Source organism: Ostrinia nubilalis, chromosome 18 (genome assembly GCF_963855985.1).
Source record: "Ostrinia nubilalis chromosome 18, ilOstNubi1.1, whole genome shotgun sequence".
Classification (NCBI taxonomy): domain Eukaryota; kingdom Metazoa; phylum Arthropoda; class Insecta; order Lepidoptera; family Crambidae; genus Ostrinia; species Ostrinia nubilalis.
Genome location: NC_087105.1, coordinates 3,638,606 through 3,659,173, shown reverse-complemented (window position 1 = coordinate 3,659,173; position 20,568 = coordinate 3,638,606). Strand labels below are relative to the sequence as shown.

Genomic DNA, 20,568 nt, shown 5'->3' with positions numbered 1-20,568 from the left:
AAGCTTTAACTGTGTATCATGTTTCAGATAACTGTTTAGCTATTGATTCCAAGCGTCTTCATCAGGAATGGTTGTTTGATAGCGGTTGCAGCTCGCACATGTGTAACAACGCAAGCAGGTTTGATAAAATATTGCCAAGTAACCAACAATGGACATGGCGCACAATTTTTGTTGAAGATGCCAAAAAAAACTACAAAAAATTAGAATGAATACTGTTTTTTTACTTTTTTGATATCTTTAAAAATGACTGAAATATTCAAGCTCAAAGTGCGCTCTTCCGCTAGGAGCGATTTTCCGCGCGGATTTTGAAAATGTGACGTAGTAACATGAAAAGCTGCATGTAAGATATTATCTGTGTACAATGGTTAGAATGGTTAGTAGGGGAGCCGAAGCGGGGATTTCGGGACTTACTAAAGAGTGGCAGACTAACATACAAGGAAATACTTTGTACCTGGTTGAGTACCTCTAAGTATGAATTTTTGATATAAAATGGCATTAGTTCTTATGCCTCTCACCCAAAAAATACCTCAATTAAGCCCAAATTTGAGACCGCAGCCAAACTTTGAGTGACGATGGAAACTAGCCTAGATGGAGGACACATGAAATTGAATTTCTGCTTCTTCATTGATAAAGACATATTATTTACCATACCTTATCATTTTGTATTCCATTTTCAAGTCACTTTTTTTCCCGCTTACTGTTTAAACAAAACGTGGGATTTTTTAAAATCTCAGGTCTTTTGAACGCACATCTGAACGATGTCTGGTTTTAATTTCTTCAGTTACTCCGTGACCATAGTGCTTGCAACAGTGCCGAAATATTGGAAACTCAAAACTAAGGTACATGGTAGCAATCCCGTCAGTAATAATAATAGGAAAATGTCTTGAAAAATAAGTAAATCGTATATTACTTTATGTAACTAATTTTATTATGTATCATACTTATAACTAATCACTTCATTCAGAACTAGAAAACGATTCCAAGGATTCCACTTTTCTTCAATAGATGATCAAGATAAAGAGGTATTTATTATAAATTGCTCTTCCAGCATTTCAATTATTCTATCTTACGTGATGAAATCTTTTTCAATTTTATTTACATGGTCATAACATTTTCACCATTCCTCTGCACCAATTTGTGAGGTACACCTGAAACCCCCTATAAAGCAGCTATTATAAGAATAATATTTAAAAAACCCTCCTGACGCAGTTAGGTAATAAACTAAATGTATCAAATTTCACTCCAACTTATTGTCAACTCAACGACGCGCTTTAAAATCAAAGATTGACTTTAAATTATGCCTTATTTTACAATACACATTGAAAACAATATGACTTGCTTGAGCTTTTTTGCCTTTTTCACAAAAATAACAAATAGGCATGAAGAGATTACAAAATTTCTGCAGCGACTGACAGTTCACTTGATTTACTTTGACAGGTGACAATAAAGCCATAGACATTTGCCATATGAAAGACACACTTTTCCAATATTTTTGTTTGCCATGAGATTCTGGTACACCTATACCTATCATTAAATGAAAAGATAAACGAAATTTTTTCAGCACAACGAAAATCTGCTTTGGCGCGTAGCCGCACCAATGCAACGTGACAACTGCAGTTCGGACTTCTTTATGCGTCCACTACACATACAATAAAATTCGAACTATCGCACATTTTTTCTTTTTTATTCTAATTCAGTAAAAAATGTTTTTGAAACCTTCATTCAAAATTCAAAAGTTATTATCATATGACAGAACTTATGACCAGACTATGTACATTGAATAAAATATTTTTCGTTTTATCATCAAGCTTAGCAGCCTAATAAGTTACTATGACACTCGAGTTAATCAACATTCAGCACCATAGCCTCCCCTTCTACAAGGCCCTCTACAAATGTCTAAACGTCACTTAACCCTTTGAGCACCAGTTCTTTTGTTTTTGAGAAGATCTACCCAAATTTTTATATAAATTAAATTATAGTCCAGTCGTTTGGTACAAATTAACGTGGTTACCTGGAAAGTGTTCCGGGAGTTTTGAAAATTGGTGATTAAAATAGATTTCGCTATGCTCTCTGTTAGTCTGTTAGTTAAGTGTGATTGCCGCGCTCGTTGCGAAATTGGGAAAATGCTGCCTTAGAGAAGATTTCTTTCCTATTTTGTCGTTACAGCCAAATGACGTCCACTGCTGGACAAAGGCGAGAGGCCTTTGGGTTTTCTATGGGTTTTTCATAATGAAAAGTCCTGCGCTGCCCGCATTCAGGTACTTCTCGCGACCTTTACCAGATCGTCGGTCCACCTAGTAGGAGGCCTGCCCACGCTACGTCTTCCAGCCCGTGCCGTGGTCGCCACTCAAGAAAATTTCTGCCCCAATGGCCATCGTCTCTACGAGCTATATGTCCCGCCCACTGCCACTTGATTTTAGCAATTCTGCGTGCTATGTCGGTCACTTTGGTTCTCCTGCGGTTCTCCTCATTTCTAATTCGATCACGCAGGGAAACCCCGAGCATAGCCCGCTCCATCTACCTTTGGGTGACCTTGAGCCTTCTTATAAGGCCCATAGTAAGCGACCACGTTTCAGATCCTTAAACTTTCCTATTTATTTCACGACAAGCTTTTGCCTTTGGCTTCACCCGCGTGAAATTTAGTGTCACAGATCGGCATAAATAATTTATTATAGCCTATATGTTAATCTGGGTTACAAACAATAATATTGTACAGTTTCAACAAAATCCGTTGAGTACTCTTTGCGTGAAAGAGTAACAAACCTGAGACACAGGAATCTTCCTAGTTCAAGTATCAAGCACCAACATTCTTACTTTTTGTTTTTCCTGATTGTTTGTTATCATAATATTATCTGTTATGTTGGTGAGAAATAAACATTACTTTACTTTATTTTAAACTTCCAGACATCCAGACATCCAAACTTTCGCATTTATAATATTAGTAGGATGTATATGTAATTGTAGGATTATTATGTAATGTAGAAACAAACAAGACAAAAAAAATGTATACTTCAGCAACGCGAATTTTTTTATACTTCAGCATATTTAGGACACCCGGCAGCGTGTCCTGTCATGATCAAAGAAAAAAGAACTCGCAATTTAGCAGGTACATTAAACGAGGTCACAAATTCGGAAAGAACATAGCGAAATCTATTTATTCACCAATTTTCAAAAATTTGTTATTTTTCCAGAAAATTTATATTTAAGTGCATAAATGTAAAAATGGCTTCATAGTGCACAAAATTGGCAATAGGTGACATAATAATGGTTACTTTTTTAGCGCCTAGTTTGAAATGTGATTGAACGATGACAACTAACAACAGTTGTCAGTTAGGTGAAATTTTATTTTAGTTGGAAAAAGACAAAAAGTGGTAAATGGGTTAACGTGCGGGGGCTGAAAAATCATGTTGTGACGTCACGCGCGAATATTGGAAATTTTTGAAAATTTTAAAATGTCCGTAAACTTCTCGAGGCTCTATCTTCGGTAATACTGGATGGATTGAGGTGAAATAAAAACTAGTGTAATGTGTGTGATCTAAACTTTAAATTAAGTCATAATTTAACTTAATATTACAACTTATGCGTGTTGTCCATTGAAATTAGCCACTGATTCTTTGACAACCGTGCAAGGTAAGGGTACTGTCAAGATATTAGCATGTAACGATGATATTACGCGAAAAATCCAATTTGAAGATACGTTGTTAGTTCCTGATCTACGTAGTAACTTAATTTCGATTTCTAAACTTACTGATCGAGGTTGTATAGTCACTTTTAAACGTGATGTAGCATATGCAACTAAGGATGGTGAAGTTAAGTTGACTGCTGATCGTAGAGGTAATTTGTATTACCTGAGAGAGCAGGATGCTTCGGCATCTGTAGTATCAGATAAGGATGTGGATTTGTGTAGATGGCATGAGCGTATGGGACATTTGAATGCTAGGGATCTTATGAAAGTACTGAAGAAATCGGGTATAGACGCCACCAAGTCTGATACTGAATTGCGCGATTGTGATGTGTGTGCTAAGGGAAAGATGGTTGCGTTGCCTTTTGTGAAGTCCAGTCAGCCATGTGACGAAAAGTTAAAAATAATTTATTCTGATGTGGTAGGTCCAATGAGAGTTCAATCAAATGCGGGAAACAAATATTTTGTTACATTTATTGATGATTGTACTCGTTGGTGTGAAGTTTTTATGTTGAAAAATAAAAGTGACGTCTTGTCAAAGTTTAAAATATTTAAATGTCAGATCGAAAATTTGACAGGTAAACAAATAAAATATTTCCATTCCGATAATGGCAAGGAATTTGTGAATAGTGATTTTTCGAAATTTTTACAAGAAAATGGAATAAAAAGGAGGTTGACTACGCCGTATTCACCGCAGAGTAATGGAATTGCAGAACGGATGAATCGCACCTTACTGGAGAAGGCAAGATGTATGTTATTATCCTCTGGTCTACCAGCAAGTTTTTGGGCGGAAGCTATTGCAACCGCGTGTTATTTGCGTAACAGATGTCCGACTAGCAGCTTGAATGGAGAAATTCCATATGAAAAATTGTTTAATAAACCTGTAAATATTGGTTATTTCAGAACATTCGGTGCGAAAGTTTATGTTTTGGAAAAGGAGCCAGGAAAGGATAAGTTCGCAGCACGAAGTTCTCCCGGCATTTTTGTGGGCTACCCGGCTGAATCTGGTGGCTATAGGGTGTGGATAACCGAGAAAAGAAAAATAGTGGTGTCAAGAGACGTCAAGTTTCAGGAAGATAAGAAAACTGAAAGTGAAGTTTTGAAAGAACCATCTATTGAGCTGCAATGTGAACAAGATAGTGTTGATAAAAGGAAGACTATCGAGTTTGAATTGTCCAACAGACAATGTAGTTCACACTTTAGTGATCAACCTTCGAATATTCAAGTTCCAATAGATCGATCTCAAGATGTACCGTTCAGAAACGAACTAAACACAGAAGATACGGAAGTTACTAGTACTACTGATAGAAATGAAACATTTGACTGGAATATCACTTTGAAAAGAGGCCCTGGAAGACCTAGGATTGAGAGAGGACACGTTGGGCGCCCCCGAAAAATCATCTTTAATATGGTTGAAGTTAGAGGAACAGAGAATAGTGACAGTGAGTCACAGGAAGAAGAATATGGTGACTGTGATGATTTTGCTGGAGCTATTGAGACAACTTTGAAGGAAGCTTTGGGAAGTGATGAAAAAGTCAAATGGGAAGAAGCAATTTTATCAGAGTTAAGAAGTTTAGTGAAGAATGATACATGGAAAATAGTAAAGAAACCATCTGATCGAAATGTCATTGGATGTCGATATGTGTTAACAACGAAGGTAAATGTTGATTTAACAGAAAAGAAGAAGGCCAGGCTTGTCGCGAAAGGATATAGTCAACAACATGGTCTGGATTACTTCAAGACATTCGCCCCAGTTGCTAGGATAGCAACGGTTCGTCTATTGATTGCTTTAGCAGCTGAAATGGGCATGGACATAGATCAGATAGATATAAATACTGCTTATTTAAATGGAGATCTTGATGAGAATATTTATATGAGAATTCCAGAACTGCTGAAAGAAAGTTTAGAAAAGCTGATAAGCTTGGATGGCAGAAAAAGCGAAATAGGCAAAAGAGCTGTGAAAATGCTTGAGAATATAAAAGCAGGGGGTGACACCTGTCTTTTGAAGAAGTCGTTATATGGTCTCAAGCAAGCTGGAAGACAGTGGAATATGAAGCTGGACATGAAACTTAGAGAAATGGGTTTGAGACCAACAGTGAGTGAACCTTGTATGTATCATAAATGTGACAATAATGGAGCAGACCTATTTGTCGTTATCTATGTTGATGATATATTAATTGCTTCACGCAAGAGAGAAACCATAAATAAATTCAAGCAGGAACTGGCAAAGAGGTTTGAACTAAAGGACTTTGGCCAAGCAACCTTTTGTCTAGGGATCGACATAAAGAAAAATGGTAATGAATATCACATGTCACAGGAGAGATATGTAAAGACCATTTTGAAGAGATTTAACATGGAGGACTGTAGTCCTGTACAAACTCCAATGGAGATGGGAAAGATAGCTATGAGTGGCAAAGAGAAGGATGAAGGAGGAAAGTCTTTTCCGTTCCGAGAACTCATAGGGGCACTTATGTTCTTGAGCGTAGCGACTAGACCAGATATCGCGAACGCGACGGCAAAACTCGCACAATTTTCAGAGAATCCTCAGGAAACTCATTGGAGAGCTGCAAAGCGGATCCTTAGGTACCTAAAAGGTACGATTACTCAGGGTTTAACATTTAAACCGATGGGTAAGTGCATTCAAGGTTATGCGGATGCAGATTGGGGTAACTGTGAAACAGATAGACGATCTTTTACCGGCTATGTTTTCATTTTAGGCGGAGCAGGTATCTCATGGGCATCACAAAAGCAACGCATCGTTGCGACGTCGACTTGTGAGGCTGAATTTGTAAGTTTAGCGGAAGCTATGAAAGAAGCAGTGTATTTGAATGGCTTACTGAAGGAACTTGGTCTTCACCATTGGTCTAAGGTAAGCATGCATGCTGATAACTTGGCTGCTATCTGTCTAGCTGAAGATCACGGTGTTTATCACGCGAAAAGTAAGCACATCGACATTAGGCATTTCTTTATAAGGGATGTGCTGCGTGACAATAAGTCGATAACTTTAGAACATTTGGCAACTGAAAATATGCTGGCAGATATTTTCACCAAACCTTTGCCTCGTATAAGGCATCACTTGCTGAGTAAAGGGTTAGGGTTGCGCGTACTCTAGTGCCTTGTATAAAGCATGAGTTGAGGGGGTGTGTTGATGAGCACCTTCATGCTGTATAACGTAGAGCTGGCTAGCTGGAACCGCTATGATAGAACTGTCATTTATATTCAAATGTGATGTTGTTTTTAGCTGTGTAATGGCTGTGCCGAACTCTCTATTGCAAATATTCTACGTGTGCTTTGATACCAATATATTTATTATGTTACTACCAACCACTGTGTTTATTGCTCTGTAGCGGACTTAATATATCCCTAACAGTATCCAAGACGTATCATTACCGATCTTTTCCACAGGTACTTACCCGTACGTGACGTCATCGAACTGCAGCATCGGCGGCGTGTGCACTGGTCTGGGTCTCCCACCGAAGGTGATCGGAGACGTGCTCGGCGTCGTCAAGGCTTACACGACTCGTGTGGGCGACGGGCCCTTCCCTACCGAGCTAAATGACGTAAGTGATATTTCCAAGCGTGGGTATTGGAGGTTCGCCCTTATTTCAAGAGTGCGGCAGAGATGTATTAGTAAAGATACGTTTTCGTAGTCGACTGCAAGCAGCAGGAGCAGCAAACGATGTGTATTTTTATGAAATACGATATTTTTTGGTACCAAATAAATGTTTTTTCTTTCTTTCTTTCTTTCTTAAATACCAACACATTGACAAAGTCATTATGCCATATTTCCTAGAAATACAGAGTAAGCCAAATTTTTTTGCAAATAGCAGCTCTTGATTTCTCGAATAAGGGTCGAGGTAAAGACGCGTTAGTGATGAGAAACTGTGCATAATTTCATGAATTTTTAGTCACGGGACAACAGCGTGCATTTTGTGTATTTTTTTTACTAAAGTAATTCCCATAAACTTACAGGAGACAGGACAGCTCCTTCAATCCAGAGGTCACGAGGTGGGCGTGACGACGAAGCGCGTGCGACGCTGCGGCTGGCTGGACCTCGTCGTAGTCAAGTATACCGCCGTCGTCAACGGATACACCTCGTAAGTTACCACTACCACCTCTAGCACCTTCGTGATAAGGTTGCAAGTCCCGTGCAGCCAGGGACCGGTCAGCTCCAATCGCGAGGTCACGAGGTAGGCGTGACGACGAAGCGCGTGCGACGCTGCGGCTGGCTGGACCTCGTCGTAGTCAAGTACACCGCCGTCGTCAACGGATATACCTCGTAAGTTACCACTACCACCTCTAGCACCTTCGTGATAAGGTTGCGAGTCCCACGCAGCCAGGGACAGGTCTACTCCAATCGCGAGGTCACGAGGTAGGCGTGACGACGAAGCGCGTGCGACGCTGCGGCTGGCTGGACCTCGTGGTAGTCAAGTACACCGCCGTCGTCAACGGATACACCTCGTAAGTTACCACTACCACCTCTAGCACCTTCGTGATAAGGTTGCGAGTCCCACGCAGCCAGGGACAGGTCAACTCCAATCGCGAGGTCACGAGGTAGGCGTGACGACGAAGCGCGTGCGACGCTGCGGCTGGCTGGACCTCGTGGTAGTCAAGTACACCGCCGTCGTCAACGGATACACCTCGTAAGTTACCACTACCACCTCTAGCACCTTCGTGATAAGGTTGCGAGTCCCACGCAGCCAGGGACAGGTCTACTCCAATCGCGAGGTCACGAGGTGGGCGTGACGACAAAGCGCGTGCGACGCTGCGGCTGGCTGGACCTCGTCGTAGTCAAGTACACCGCCGTCGTCAACGGATACACCTCGTAAGTTGCCACTACCACCTCTAGCACCTTCGTGATAAGGTTGCGAGTCCCACGCAGCCAGGGACAGGTCTACTCCAATCGCGAGGTCACGAGGTAGGCGTGACGACGAAGCGCGTGCGACGCTGCGGCTGGCTGGACCTCGTCGTAGTCAAGTACACCGCCGTCGTCAACGGATACACCTCGTAAGTTTTTAGGGGCACCTCGTACATGCAGTCAACTTCAAATGGCTCCTGACACCCAAAGTAGTCAAAAAGTTCGCAACATGTCTTTGTTAAAGTTTAGGTCACTTTGGATGTCACAGATTACTTGACGCTCACTGTACTTACATAAGGAAGCTATTCCTGTGAAGCCTATAAGGGTCTATAGCTTCGCCAAAATTCCTCCAGTGCCAGGCCCAGTTTTCCTAAAAGAAATAGTAAATTACTACTCCCATCCCTCATAATCATATGATAAGACTCCATCTCCTGTGCAGTCATGATCTACAGCTTCCAAAGAGCTAGATTCTCCCAGATAAAAGGGTCGTCCATTTATATCTATAGTTGTTAGATGTAGACTAACGTTAACAAGTTTTATTATTGGCAACGGCGGATCAAGGTCACGCGCCGCTTTTCTCGCGTTCAACGAAAAAAGTGTGTTTTCTAACTGAAGGTGAAAAATGTTGGTGAAATACTGAACTTAATAAATAAGGTTGCATAAGAACTGCTGAAGAAGAAAACGTATTTTGTACAATCAATCATATAATTTTTTTTTTATTACAATGAGGGTTTTCGCGATTGAAAAATCCGCCAGATTTTGACATATCTGTCAATGTCATGTCAAAAATAACCAATCAATCATGCAGCATTTGGACCTCGCGTCTACGTATTGCCATCTGGCGGATTTTTCAATCGCGAAAACCCTCATTCCTTTTATCGACACTTGAAACGTTTACTTTTTTATCTCTCATTTTCACGTTTTTCGTTACAGGATATGTCTAACGAAACTAGACATTTTGGACACGCTAAAAGAAATCAAAATAGGCGTGGCCTACAAATTGAACGGCAAGAAGATTGATTACTTCCCCTCGTCGATGACGGAGCTGAGTAATGTTGAGGTAATGTTTTGTATTTTGTGAATGATGGTTTTTATTTTTATTTGTTATCTGTCAGTAAATTGATGTGGTATGTCGATATCTTTCAAGGCAATATAGCATTAGCAAGTCAATCAGCCTATAAATACCTTCTCGAATCATTAACCTGGAAATTCGTTAAATTATAAGAGCTCTTTCAAATTAGACGTTTTGAGCAAGAACGTCAGTCGTTTGTTTTGCAAGGCCGCACACTAACTGTTGGTAATAAAAATTTACATTTTTATTTCAATGCAGTAGTCACACAATTTACCGCAATCGAACGACTGCAGCTAAAAACATGTTACATATTTGAAAGAGCTCTAATAATAAGTTCCCAAGTGTAATAGACAACGCTAAGCGTTCCCAGCTATAACAGAACCACGCTGTACGTTCCCAGGCATCACCTGCATAAAACTACATTCCTAGGGTGTATTTCCATTACCTTCATCAGTTGTGTGACATCGGAATAACTCGTTTCCAATACAAACAAATATGTTCATGCACACAAATGTTTGTACTGTGCGGGAATCGAACCCGCAACCTCCGGAATAGTACCCCTTTCGAACCACTACACCAAACGGCCGACAAGCATTAGATTAACTGATAAATAATAAAATAACTTTATTGTGTCTTAATAACTCTCACATTACATTAGATTTAGAGTAGGCGCACACCGTTGATTTTTAGTTAGCCGATAGTTGTGCCCGATTTTAAATTGTATGAAGAATCGGCCAAATCGAATCGGCGTAGTGTGCGCACTCCCATACATGCCCATACTGACCAACTGCTCGACTAAACTATCGGCCAAGGAAAAATCAACGGTGTGCGCCTACTCTAACTGTCGTTTTCAGGTGGAGTACGTGACGATGCCGGGCTGGGCGTGCAGCATAGAGGAGGTGCGGCAGATGGACCGGCTGCCCGAAGCCGCGTGCGCCTACGTCAAGGCCATCGAGAACTTCCTGCAGATACCTGGTGGGTAGCTGGAGAAAACCTAAATTATAGCAGCAAATTAGTTACTTATTTCATGATCATCATCAATCAAAGAACACCCACTGCTGTGTGCTAAGTGCGAGTTTACACCAAACGTCATCGCTAGCGACTGCGAAAAAAATTACATGAACTGTATGACAGACTGTTCAACTAAAATGTTCATAGATTTACGCACTCGCTAACAACGAGTTTTCAATGCAAACTCGCACTAAGCACACTAGACAGAGACCTCCCCAAGGATTTCCACAAGACCGTATCCAGGTGGTTCCCGAAACCTTCACCAGATCGTCGGTCCATTATCAGTTGTTAAACGGCCATCAGTAACTTATTTACAATCTAGATTACAGATGTTTTTGTTTTTGCGTTCCACTCTTGTCATCTACTCCGACCTGCTGTCAATTTGTACGTCATAAAATTCCCTCCCTGTGGTTCCTGTTATACCTAGTAGTAGTGTTACCTCCCCCGTTGTGGATAAGTTTATTAATGGAATAATAATTTTCGTTCCAGTACAATACATCGGCGTGGGCCCCGGCCGTGACAGCATTATCAGCGCGGAATAACTTGCTGCGCGTACGCCGCTCACGCGCTGCCGTAGGGAAATACCCGGTTTGTACGAGATGTCGATAGAAATACACCCAGAGAGTCGATTCGAGTCATTCAAGAACTTTTCTTAAAGAATTTGAGTCAGAATCGACTGATTTGGTCGTCCTATTTAATTATAACAACTTTTCCTATTGGTAGCTGTGTATGATCCGAATTTTAGTTCCCTCATTCGGATGGGTTTTTGAATTTATTTTTGAAGATAAAATTTAATAAGTGTGCCTGATACTGTTGTTGCACCAATAAATCATAATTATGTCATTTGTTTTTGAAATTATGACAAGTTAAGTTTAAAAACATACTGTTGATATGTTGATACTGTACTAGGACAGCTAAGACCAGTCTCAATCGATATACATCTTCAATTGTGATTTGTAAGAATGCTAAATAGAAATGGGAAAATGCCGTTTCGACTTTTAAGACGATTCGAAAACGGCTTTGCAAGTTTCTACTTCAATATCGAATCTATACCAGCGGTATTTCTCTACACTCAGTCAAGTTATGTCAATACTAGGTTGTTCTGTTCATTTACTAGATTTTGTATCTTCATCTACTCATAAGCAATATCATAGATAACCGGTGCTTACTTATGGTGAAATAGTCTATAAAATCTAATGCGATTTTTAAAGTAAATGACATCAGTATTTAATCTTTTTCATTGTCAATTATTTCAAACCAAGTTGTTTGATGTTTGGATGGTAAACTTTAATCTTTTTACTAGGTTTTTTAATCTAATCAATTTATATTGTCCTATTGTTTGATATTTTTTGCTAGTATCTATGACATTATTTGTGTACCAACTCAGTGTACAAGTTTAATCTACTATTTACATTATATTTGCACTGACTCAATAATAGACTAAAGAAAATAAATTACAATACAAGGGTGCCTGGATGTTAAACTCATTAATTGTGTTTGTTAGTTGGTGCTTAGTACAAATATTGTATAACACGGCCGATGCGTAGGTTAAAAACTATAAACTGTTAATTATTATTAAAGCCTCTAGTATTGAAAGTTGCCTTCAGTATAGAGCGTGTAATCCGAACTGACAATATGGATATACATTTAATAGTAAAAACAAGGATTCGTTAAAATTCTCTTTTGTGTATATCTACGTCATTGTAGGTAGTTCGAATTGCACAAACTATAAACTGAGGAATATATTCGCAGTTTCTGGAAATGTTTTGCCGATTGTACAAAAGGCTACGTTGGATTTGTATTGCCAAGTGATATAATACGCCAGCAATAAATAGATATAACACTGACCACTGATAACACCAATTTAGGGAGATTTAACTTCGAATATGCTATTTAGAGTATTCAATGTTGACGTCAATGTTATATAGCTACTTCTATGTAAAGAGATGTTTTGCTGTAAGTGGCAAATTTAGGAGAGGTAGTTGCATTTTGATGTGGAAAAATAAAAAATAAATGTTACGTGTCTATGCGCATACTGTGATGATTTATGGTTTTATTCTGACTTGATTTCATATTAATTTTAGTTTTGGTCTTAGATTTATCATGAAAAATTGGACCACGTAACCTCAGTACAGGACAAGTTACTAGTAAATCATTACTTTATGCCAAATTGACACAGTGGCGGGCCACAGTTTTGAACTTTACTAGTTTTACATAAACGCGATTTTACTTAGTTCTACGAGATAAACGAATTCATTGCTTAACTCTTGTAGATTTGGAATAATCGCCAACCGACATTTTAAAGCCACCGGAACTTCTGGGAAAACGTAAACTCGCCAAAGTTTCCAAGATTTCTATTGGTAATTGATTTGGTTTCCTAAAAATCCACTGGCTCTAAGATCTTGGTCTGTCTGTTATCTAGTATTATTATAAGTTTTCTCTTTCTTCTATTCGATTGAAAGAGAATAGGTATAGATCCCCATTACTTGGCTAGTTTGACTGTACTTACCTATTTTACTTTTAAATAGAAACACCTTTTGCACAAACTTCACGTTGTTTTGACAAATCATTTTTACTAACGCCTTTTGAACTACATGTTTGCTTTTTAATAATTTACAATGGACGAGTATATGTTAATTTTGACGAACTTAAAACTGTTTACAGACGCAAGTCTCATTCCAAAGATCTTTCGAGGAATATTGTAGGTAGTTCGTGCGTATTAGTTGTAACGTTGTTTCGCTTTTGCAAGTTCTGTGAGGTGTGTTTTGTGATATCTATATTATATTAATGTAAATATTTCAATCCAGTTACTATATGCCAATAAATGATGGTTTATTCTTTTATGTTGTGGTTTTATTTTAATTGCTTATGTGCGATTGCATATTATTATTATATTATCCAGGAACTTGGAAGTAAAATAAAAAACAAACTTCATGTCGTATACTTATATTTATTTCATTTATCATATCTCATACCACTATACAATTCAGTCAATAATTACTCAATATTTTTATAGAACAATCATACGAATATCTCTGTCTTTATAAACATGAATTACTAACTATAAATCATTTGTTTGAGATCGCGTAAAAATAACCTTATTCTTGGTAATGTTTCTTATTATCTAACGCTAACCTAAAAATTATGAATTCTTTTAAGTTCCGAAAATTAAGATGGCTGACACATTTATTTCTATTCTATGAAAATCTGCTCTAATGCAGTTGTCGAGAATTGAGTAGTTCATTAAACATAAAGGAACATGATACAACATTGATATTATTAAACCATCTTTCAACTTTCAGAGCTTCATCGATAAAATAGTGATGTTACAGTCACTTTACTTCAGAACGAAACTATAGCGTAGGACATTCAAAAATTACAAATAAGATGCTAACAAAACTTCTGACGCCTGAGCAAAGGCTCGATTCATAAAGGTCTAATTTAGTCACCTGCTTTATGTGATTTAACTATACACTAGCGGTGGGAAATTATACTGGCAGTATCAAGATCTTTTAAATGTTAGCTAAAAATTAAAAAAGTTAGACACACAGCAGCAAAAAAGAACTTGCGACTTGGTCTGACAATAATGAAATATAAATTGTACTATTATCACAATACCTAATACAATAAGATATTACATACATAATACACACATTAAATGACCAAGCAGTTACATTCGGCAGGTGGCTAAAATTTTCCAACGTCAATAAAAGCGCGCCGTTATGACGACTGACATTCTTCAAATAGAAAAAATATTTCCCTTCCAAAATATTTTTTAATTTGATACAATTTGGCGTATTAAAAGAATATCTAACTACAAAATATCACGATTCCTTAAATACAAGTCATTATTTGAATGGCGTTCACTATAGTGCCAGAGATTAAAATATGTCGTGCCACCGGCTTACGTAATTTGTACGTAAGAGAGATATCTTGTGAGTGTAATTTCCCAGAGCAAACATAAGTAAATATACCCCAAATTTCTTATACAACTTTGGTGGAAAAACACTAGATAATGGGACAAACTTTAGACTGATGTTTTATTTTTGCGTTCAAATGATATCTTAGTGCATCAGTAAATAAGACTAATATAAAACAATCAACAAATTGGATTGGTAGTTTTATGGCTTTTCCTGTTCTCAATGTTGTCTGAAAAAAACACTCACTGCATTAGAGCTGGCTTCTCGCTCGAGATGGTCAAAATGGGGCTACTAGATGCTAATAATACGAACTTTTCAGAATAGAAATAGTTCATTACAGTACTTAACGTTTTTTCTAATCCCCACCACTATAGTCCATTCGGTTGTCTCTGCCTCCTTAGTCTCTGTTGGCTGGTTCCTTGTTCCTCTTGTTGATCTGGGAAACAAAATATTTTTTATTTATAAAACTGCAGAGAAATTATATTTCGGAATCTATTATGAGAGAAGCAGTTGCTTCAGGACCCCAGTTGGATAAAATAAAGTCTCAGTAGACTCATGAGAGGTAGAAATCCTGGGAGATTTGAATTTACCCTAAGGAAGTCACAGTGGATCTACGAGTATGATACACTGTAGTCTTAAAAGTCCCAATTGTCTTAGTGCATCCATGAGAGACTTGTTGCTTTGAAAGATTTGCAGTTATCCGAAGACAGTCGCAGTGGACTAAGATATGAAGTTGCCTCTGGAGGCCCAGTCATCTCACTCAGACGTAATTGTCCCGAGATTTGCGGCAAGATTGCTGGGAGTTGCAGTGGAACTGTTAGAGATGCAGTTGCTCCCGTGGATCCATGAGACGCAGTTGCCCCAGTTTGCAATGCAAGTGGGTGTCACAGCGGATCTGTTAGTTTCAGTAGCTCCTGTGGACCCATGAGAGATGCAGTTGCCCCAATGGACTCAAAGAGTAACGCACTTGCCTCACTGTCCACTGCCGGATCTACCATATGGCTTTTTGGGCTTCAGCCCAGGGCCCCAGCTAAGTCAATTTAAGTCAAAAAAATATTTTACGGTCTCATTGTTTTCTATACTTTGAGTAATTAGGTGGGGCTTCTAATGCCAGTTTTCACCATCAATCCCTAATTTTTAAGTGACCCCTATGGTAACACAATATGAATTTTGTTGTCATAGGGGTCACTTAAAAATTAGGGAATGATGGTGAAAACGGGCATAAGTATATAGCCCAGGGCCCCCTAAACGGACCGAGGCCCTGACTGTGCCCCACTGTCCCCGTCGGCCGCCGCGCCCTGCTGGCTCACTGTGCCCCACTGACCCGGCTCACTGTGCCCCACTGACCCGGCTCACTGTGCCCCACTGACCCGGCTCACCTTGGGCGGCGCGCGGTGGCGGTCGCGCTTGCGGCTGGACGACGAGCAGGAGGACGAGGGGCTGGAGTCGGGCGGCGAGCCCGCCTCGTCGGCCGCCGCGCCCATGCTCGCCGACTCCGGCGTGGATGGTTCTAAAACTGCGTTGCGGAGCGCGCGCCGCTGCTCCTCTGTGTGTTGCGGGCAGCGGGTGGACCTGGATAGACACATTTATTATAACCCTCAGAGGTCATAATGGCTTTTGTTGTAGATCCTGACTACACAGGATTTGCAGCAGTGGGAACATTCTGGCTTCTCACAATTTTTAGAAGAATTTTGTTCTTGTTTTATAAATACGATCATGCTGGCATTTCACAAAACGCCATTTCGAAAGCTTCATCTATACCCTATAATCTAAGATGAGTCTGAACAAAAACAAAATCAACACAGCTATGATGTTGCCATGTTTCAACTCTCAAACGATGCAGATTTTCACTTTATCCCAAGTAAATAAAATGATAATAAAAGAGAGAAGATGAAATTGCTTGCGTTTAACTTTTCTACTGTAAGACATTCAATAACGGTTAAATAAAAAGTAAATGTAAATTGTAACTTTACCTCGTGCACAATTTCTTAGTGTGCTCAGAAACCACGCCACAAATCTGAAGGAGAAGATTCTTCTTCTCGTTGGCCGTCATCGTCTCGTAGGTGGCGCCGCCGTCGTTCCCGTCGGCGGTCGCGTTCCCGTTGTTGTTTCGGCTGTTGCCACTGGAATGCCAAGTTATCGCAGCCAAGAATTAATTAAATGCTGTAACATTTTCTGAGAATTAAAATAAAACAAAGGTATTGATGAGACAATGTTAAAAGAAGAACGAACATATTGTGGAACACATGGCAAGAGATGAGTTTTATAAACTTTATCCAAGAGTGGATAAGGATGAGTAAAAGACGAGTTTATAAACTTTAGTTCCAAGTTCTGCTACATTATGCCTGAAATACTACACTTTTTACATGAAAATTTAGTGAGCATCCAGTTGTAAAGCCCGGTCTGTGAGCACGTAGAATTTTGTCCAATGACCCCAAGCTACCCATCCTTATCCTCGTAAGTCCTTTGTTTTTTCAACAGCAGTATTCATATCTGCCGGATGTACTATACCAAGTACAAACTAAGAAATGTGCTTCAGACCGAGATAAAATATTGACGGTTTTACATAGTTTTTTAAGTGTTACCTTATGTTTTGTATTTTTTACTGTAAGTTAAGCATCTTTAGCACCTGTTTTAAAAGAAAAATATTGAAAATAATTTGTACTCCTGTAAGTACGTTAGGCTTTTTATACAGTGTAAAAAAATAATATAATTAAGATAAAGGTTTTATTTATGTATTAAAAATAAATCATTTTTTTCTTCTAAACGTCACTTAAGTAAGCAATAATTATAAAATTCAGTCTTTAAGACAAAATTATTTGGCCTTAGCGTTTTATATGGAGAATTTCACCAAAATTATTTTTTTCATACTAATATTTTTGGGATTTTTTAAAAAGCCATAAATTCAAACTTTATGAAATTTTGTAGGTAGATTGAAACAACATTAAGCTATAAAAATAACTAAAACATTTTTTGAAAATTGGTATTTGTATAAAATATATATTTATTTTTGTTTACTGGAAACGGACGACAATTAGGACGAGCTGTCTTTGAAAATTAAATTCAAATTAAAAAAATCAAATTAAGTTTAGCATTTTATACGCAAAAGTAAGCTCTTGAAGTCAAAATTCAAATAATAAAAGAATGATGGACATAGCTATACTATGAAAGAAATTACATAGTAATGAACATTGAAGAAAAAAAAACGCTAATTTCATACCTAATACAAATTTCATACAATTTTTTGGGTAACAAATGCCTAACGTACTATATCAAGTACAAATTATTTTGACCGATCATGAACCTCCTAAAATACTAAGTTTCTTTTTAAATTTTGTTTAATTTACAAAAACTATAATTTATATTTACTGATACATTTAAAAAACAAGACAAAAAACCAAAGATTACTTTGATATAAACAGATAAACTATCCTCGTGCCAGCCGGCAATCCGACCCCGTGACCATTTTGCGAAAAAATGACACTGACACTGACAGTTGACGTTACCTGTCTAACATGGCGGAATTGACCATAGAGTATTGAATGAGTATGGTCGTATCATTTTTGCCATTGTAAAAAAACTACCCGGTAAATGGGGAAAGAAAGATTTGTACTTGGGTAAGTACATTGGGCAGTTACTCTTGCTATGTAGTTTAAATGTCAGGTCTGAACTACTATCCTTAATATGTACTTGTACAAGTACGCGGGGACTTACGAGGTTATCGCTCGCGCGTAATTATGTTGCTGTCGCGCTCGCACACTCACTGCGGGCGCCCGTCGCAAAGTCGCGAACTGGACTGGAATCCAAGAGTGGATAAGGATGAGTAAAAGACGAGTTTATAAACTTTAGTTCCAAGTTCTGCTACATTATGCCTGAAATACTACACTTTTTACATGAAAATTTTGTGAGCATCCAGTTGTAAAGCCCGGTCTGTGAGCACGTAGAATTTTGTCCAAATGACCCCAAGCTACCCATCCTTATCGCTTGCGCGTAATATGTTGCTGTGGAGCTCGCACACGCACTGCGGGCGCCCGTCGCACAGTCGCGACAGCAATATAATTACGCGCGAGCGATAAGGATGGGTAGCTTGGGGTCATTGGACAAAATTCTACGTGCTCACAGACCAGACTATACTAGATTGCAATGGATAACCAAAGTATCTCTAAAAGCACCACATTCATCTGAATGTGAATCTTTTATCTAAAAGTGAATAATTTTGGGCTAAGAGATTAGTCAGTCGTAGTATGAACTGTATATCCCTAAAAATCACTAATGCCAAACTATTCAGATACATACTTATGAAGTTTCGGCTTCCTATTGTTGTTTTTGATCCTGCGCTTGCGCCTCTCGTTCTGGATGGAGCCGCCAGCCCAGTCCGCGTCGTCTTCGTCGTCGCTCAGAAGCCCAGCGTACGAGGTCGGCTCGCGGCTGTTTGAAGCGATGCGGCGCGACGCGATACGGGAGCTGTTACGCCCCATTCCTGGTACATAAAGTTTATAAATATTTATTTATTTACTACCTTTTGCCCGCAGCTTCACCCGCGTGAGTTTGTCACAGATCGTCATAAATTACAGCCTGTTATTCTGAGTTATAAACAATAATACTGTGTTTATAAATGTTTATTTATTTATTTACTACCTTTTGCCCGCGGCTTCACCCGCGTGAAATTTAGTGTGTCACAGATCGTCATAAATTACAGCCTGTTATTCTGAGTTATAAACAATAATACTGTAAAGTTTCATCAAAATCCGTTCAGTAGTTTTTGTGTGAAATAGTAACAAACATGTTCACATCCAGACATCCATACAAACTTTCGCATTTATAATATTAGTAGGATTTAAAGGCACAACCACAGAATACAATTTAATACAATTACAATGATAACTAACTTATGTTGTAGTATAGTGATTATATAAGAATGCATCTATTAACATCTTTGAATGGTCTTTTTCTTTGTTAAGCACTAGATGAGATAGATATCACACATAATAAAACAAAAGAAATCAAAATATATGACTGCTTTGTTTTAAGAAACAATAGTATTTAATATTAAAATATTTCATGCTTAATTTTCAGGTTTAGCTTAGAATGACATACCTAAATACAAATATTTTTTATCAGTAACAACAGCTGATATCATGGCCACCATTTTGTACCTACCTAAATCTAAACATACTGATCAGCTGATTTAGAAAAGACAAAGACATACCCATGCATTTCTCCAAATGTGGTGCGAATCGCGTGGCTGAAACCGGACGCTCGCAGTTAGGACAGGAACAGTTACTATCCGGCGTCTTCTTCAAAATGGAAAATCCAAATACATCGCATTCTGGAGAATTCACTATCTTGAACCCTTCCTCATCTTCTTTTTCACCTTCAAGTAATTCCGTCAGGCCCGTTTTCAGCCCGTGGTGGAACTCAAACAAAAACCCCACGGTAACATCATCCAAAAGACTCTCGTAAATAAAATTTGTTGCCTCTTCAGCCGCACCTTCGTCTTGCATTATTTCGAAGAATTTACAGTTTAAATCGTTCATACTCAACTCACTTGAAATAGGATTCATTTTGTATAACTAGGATACACTAGGTTTTAAATTAAATAAAATAAATTAATAATTTTACAGTAATGAAAAAGCGATTAGACCGAATGAAAGAAAGAAAAAAACACGCGCAACACGCGCATGAAGTTCTATTTTGACATTAGTGATGTACATAATTTTCCTTTCAGCGAAGCATTAAAGATTATGACCCAATGAGCGAGCTCAGTTAAAAATTATTCGATTACCGCAATTATGACAACACTATGATTGATTTGACATCTCTATAAAAATGGCGGGAAGCTTTAAAAAGTTTTTTTTTAGTTTTGTCTTGAAAATAATTTTACAGTTTACTTTCAATTTTACTTTATCAATTGCACAAATAACATTTTTTATGTTTTTTTGCAGTTTATGTAAGATTGATTACATACAATTCTTGTCATTAAAAAAATTATGTAGGTAGGAAGTAGGCAAGTAATAATGAACTG

The 20,568-nt window shown here is 38.4% G+C and overlaps 2 protein-coding genes across 2 annotated transcripts in view; one reads left to right on the top strand and one right to left on the bottom strand.

Moving 5' to 3' along the window:
* The window catches only part of LOC135080532 (adenylosuccinate synthetase), a 33,139-nt gene extending 19,673 nt beyond the window's left edge, over positions 1-13,466 (top strand). Inside the window, exons 6-10 of the mRNA XM_063975177.1 lie at positions 7,088-7,242; positions 7,655-7,779; positions 9,474-9,600; positions 10,467-10,587; positions 11,113-13,466. Of these exons, the coding sequence (XP_063831247.1) occupies positions 7,088-7,242; positions 7,655-7,779; positions 9,474-9,600; positions 10,467-10,587; positions 11,113-11,165 (581 nt within the window). The 3' untranslated portion in view covers positions 11,166-13,466. The remainder of the gene's footprint in view (positions 1-7,087; positions 7,243-7,654; positions 7,780-9,473; positions 9,601-10,466; positions 10,588-11,112) is intronic.
* An 87-nt stretch (positions 13,467-13,553) lies between these two features.
* LOC135080369 (SAGA-associated factor 11 homolog) lies at positions 13,554-20,230 on the bottom strand. Its single transcript, XM_063975018.1, has 5 exons — positions 19,753-20,230; positions 18,840-19,023; positions 16,517-16,666; positions 15,923-16,115; positions 13,554-14,979 (listed from the first exon to the last, which is right to left on the bottom strand). Exons 1-5 carry the CDS (start codon positions 20,105-20,107, stop codon positions 14,941-14,943), a joined length of 921 nt encoding a protein of 306 aa, XP_063831088.1. The 5' UTR covers positions 20,108-20,230; the 3' UTR covers positions 13,554-14,940.
* Positions 20,231-20,568: the final 338 nt, after the last annotated feature.

Coding starts and splice junctions, on each gene's coding strand:
- LOC135080369 (XM_063975018.1), bottom strand. CDS start 20,107: ATGAATCCTATTTCAAGTGAGTTGAGTATGAACGATTTAAACTGTAAA. Junction 19,024..19,752: donor ACATTTGGAGAAATGCATGG/GTATGTCTTTGT, acceptor TTTATGTACCAG/GAATGGGGCGTAACAGCTCC. Junction 16,667..18,839: donor AGGAAGCCGAAACTTCATAA/GTATGTATCTGA, acceptor TTGGCATTCCAG/TGGCAACAGCCGAAACAACA.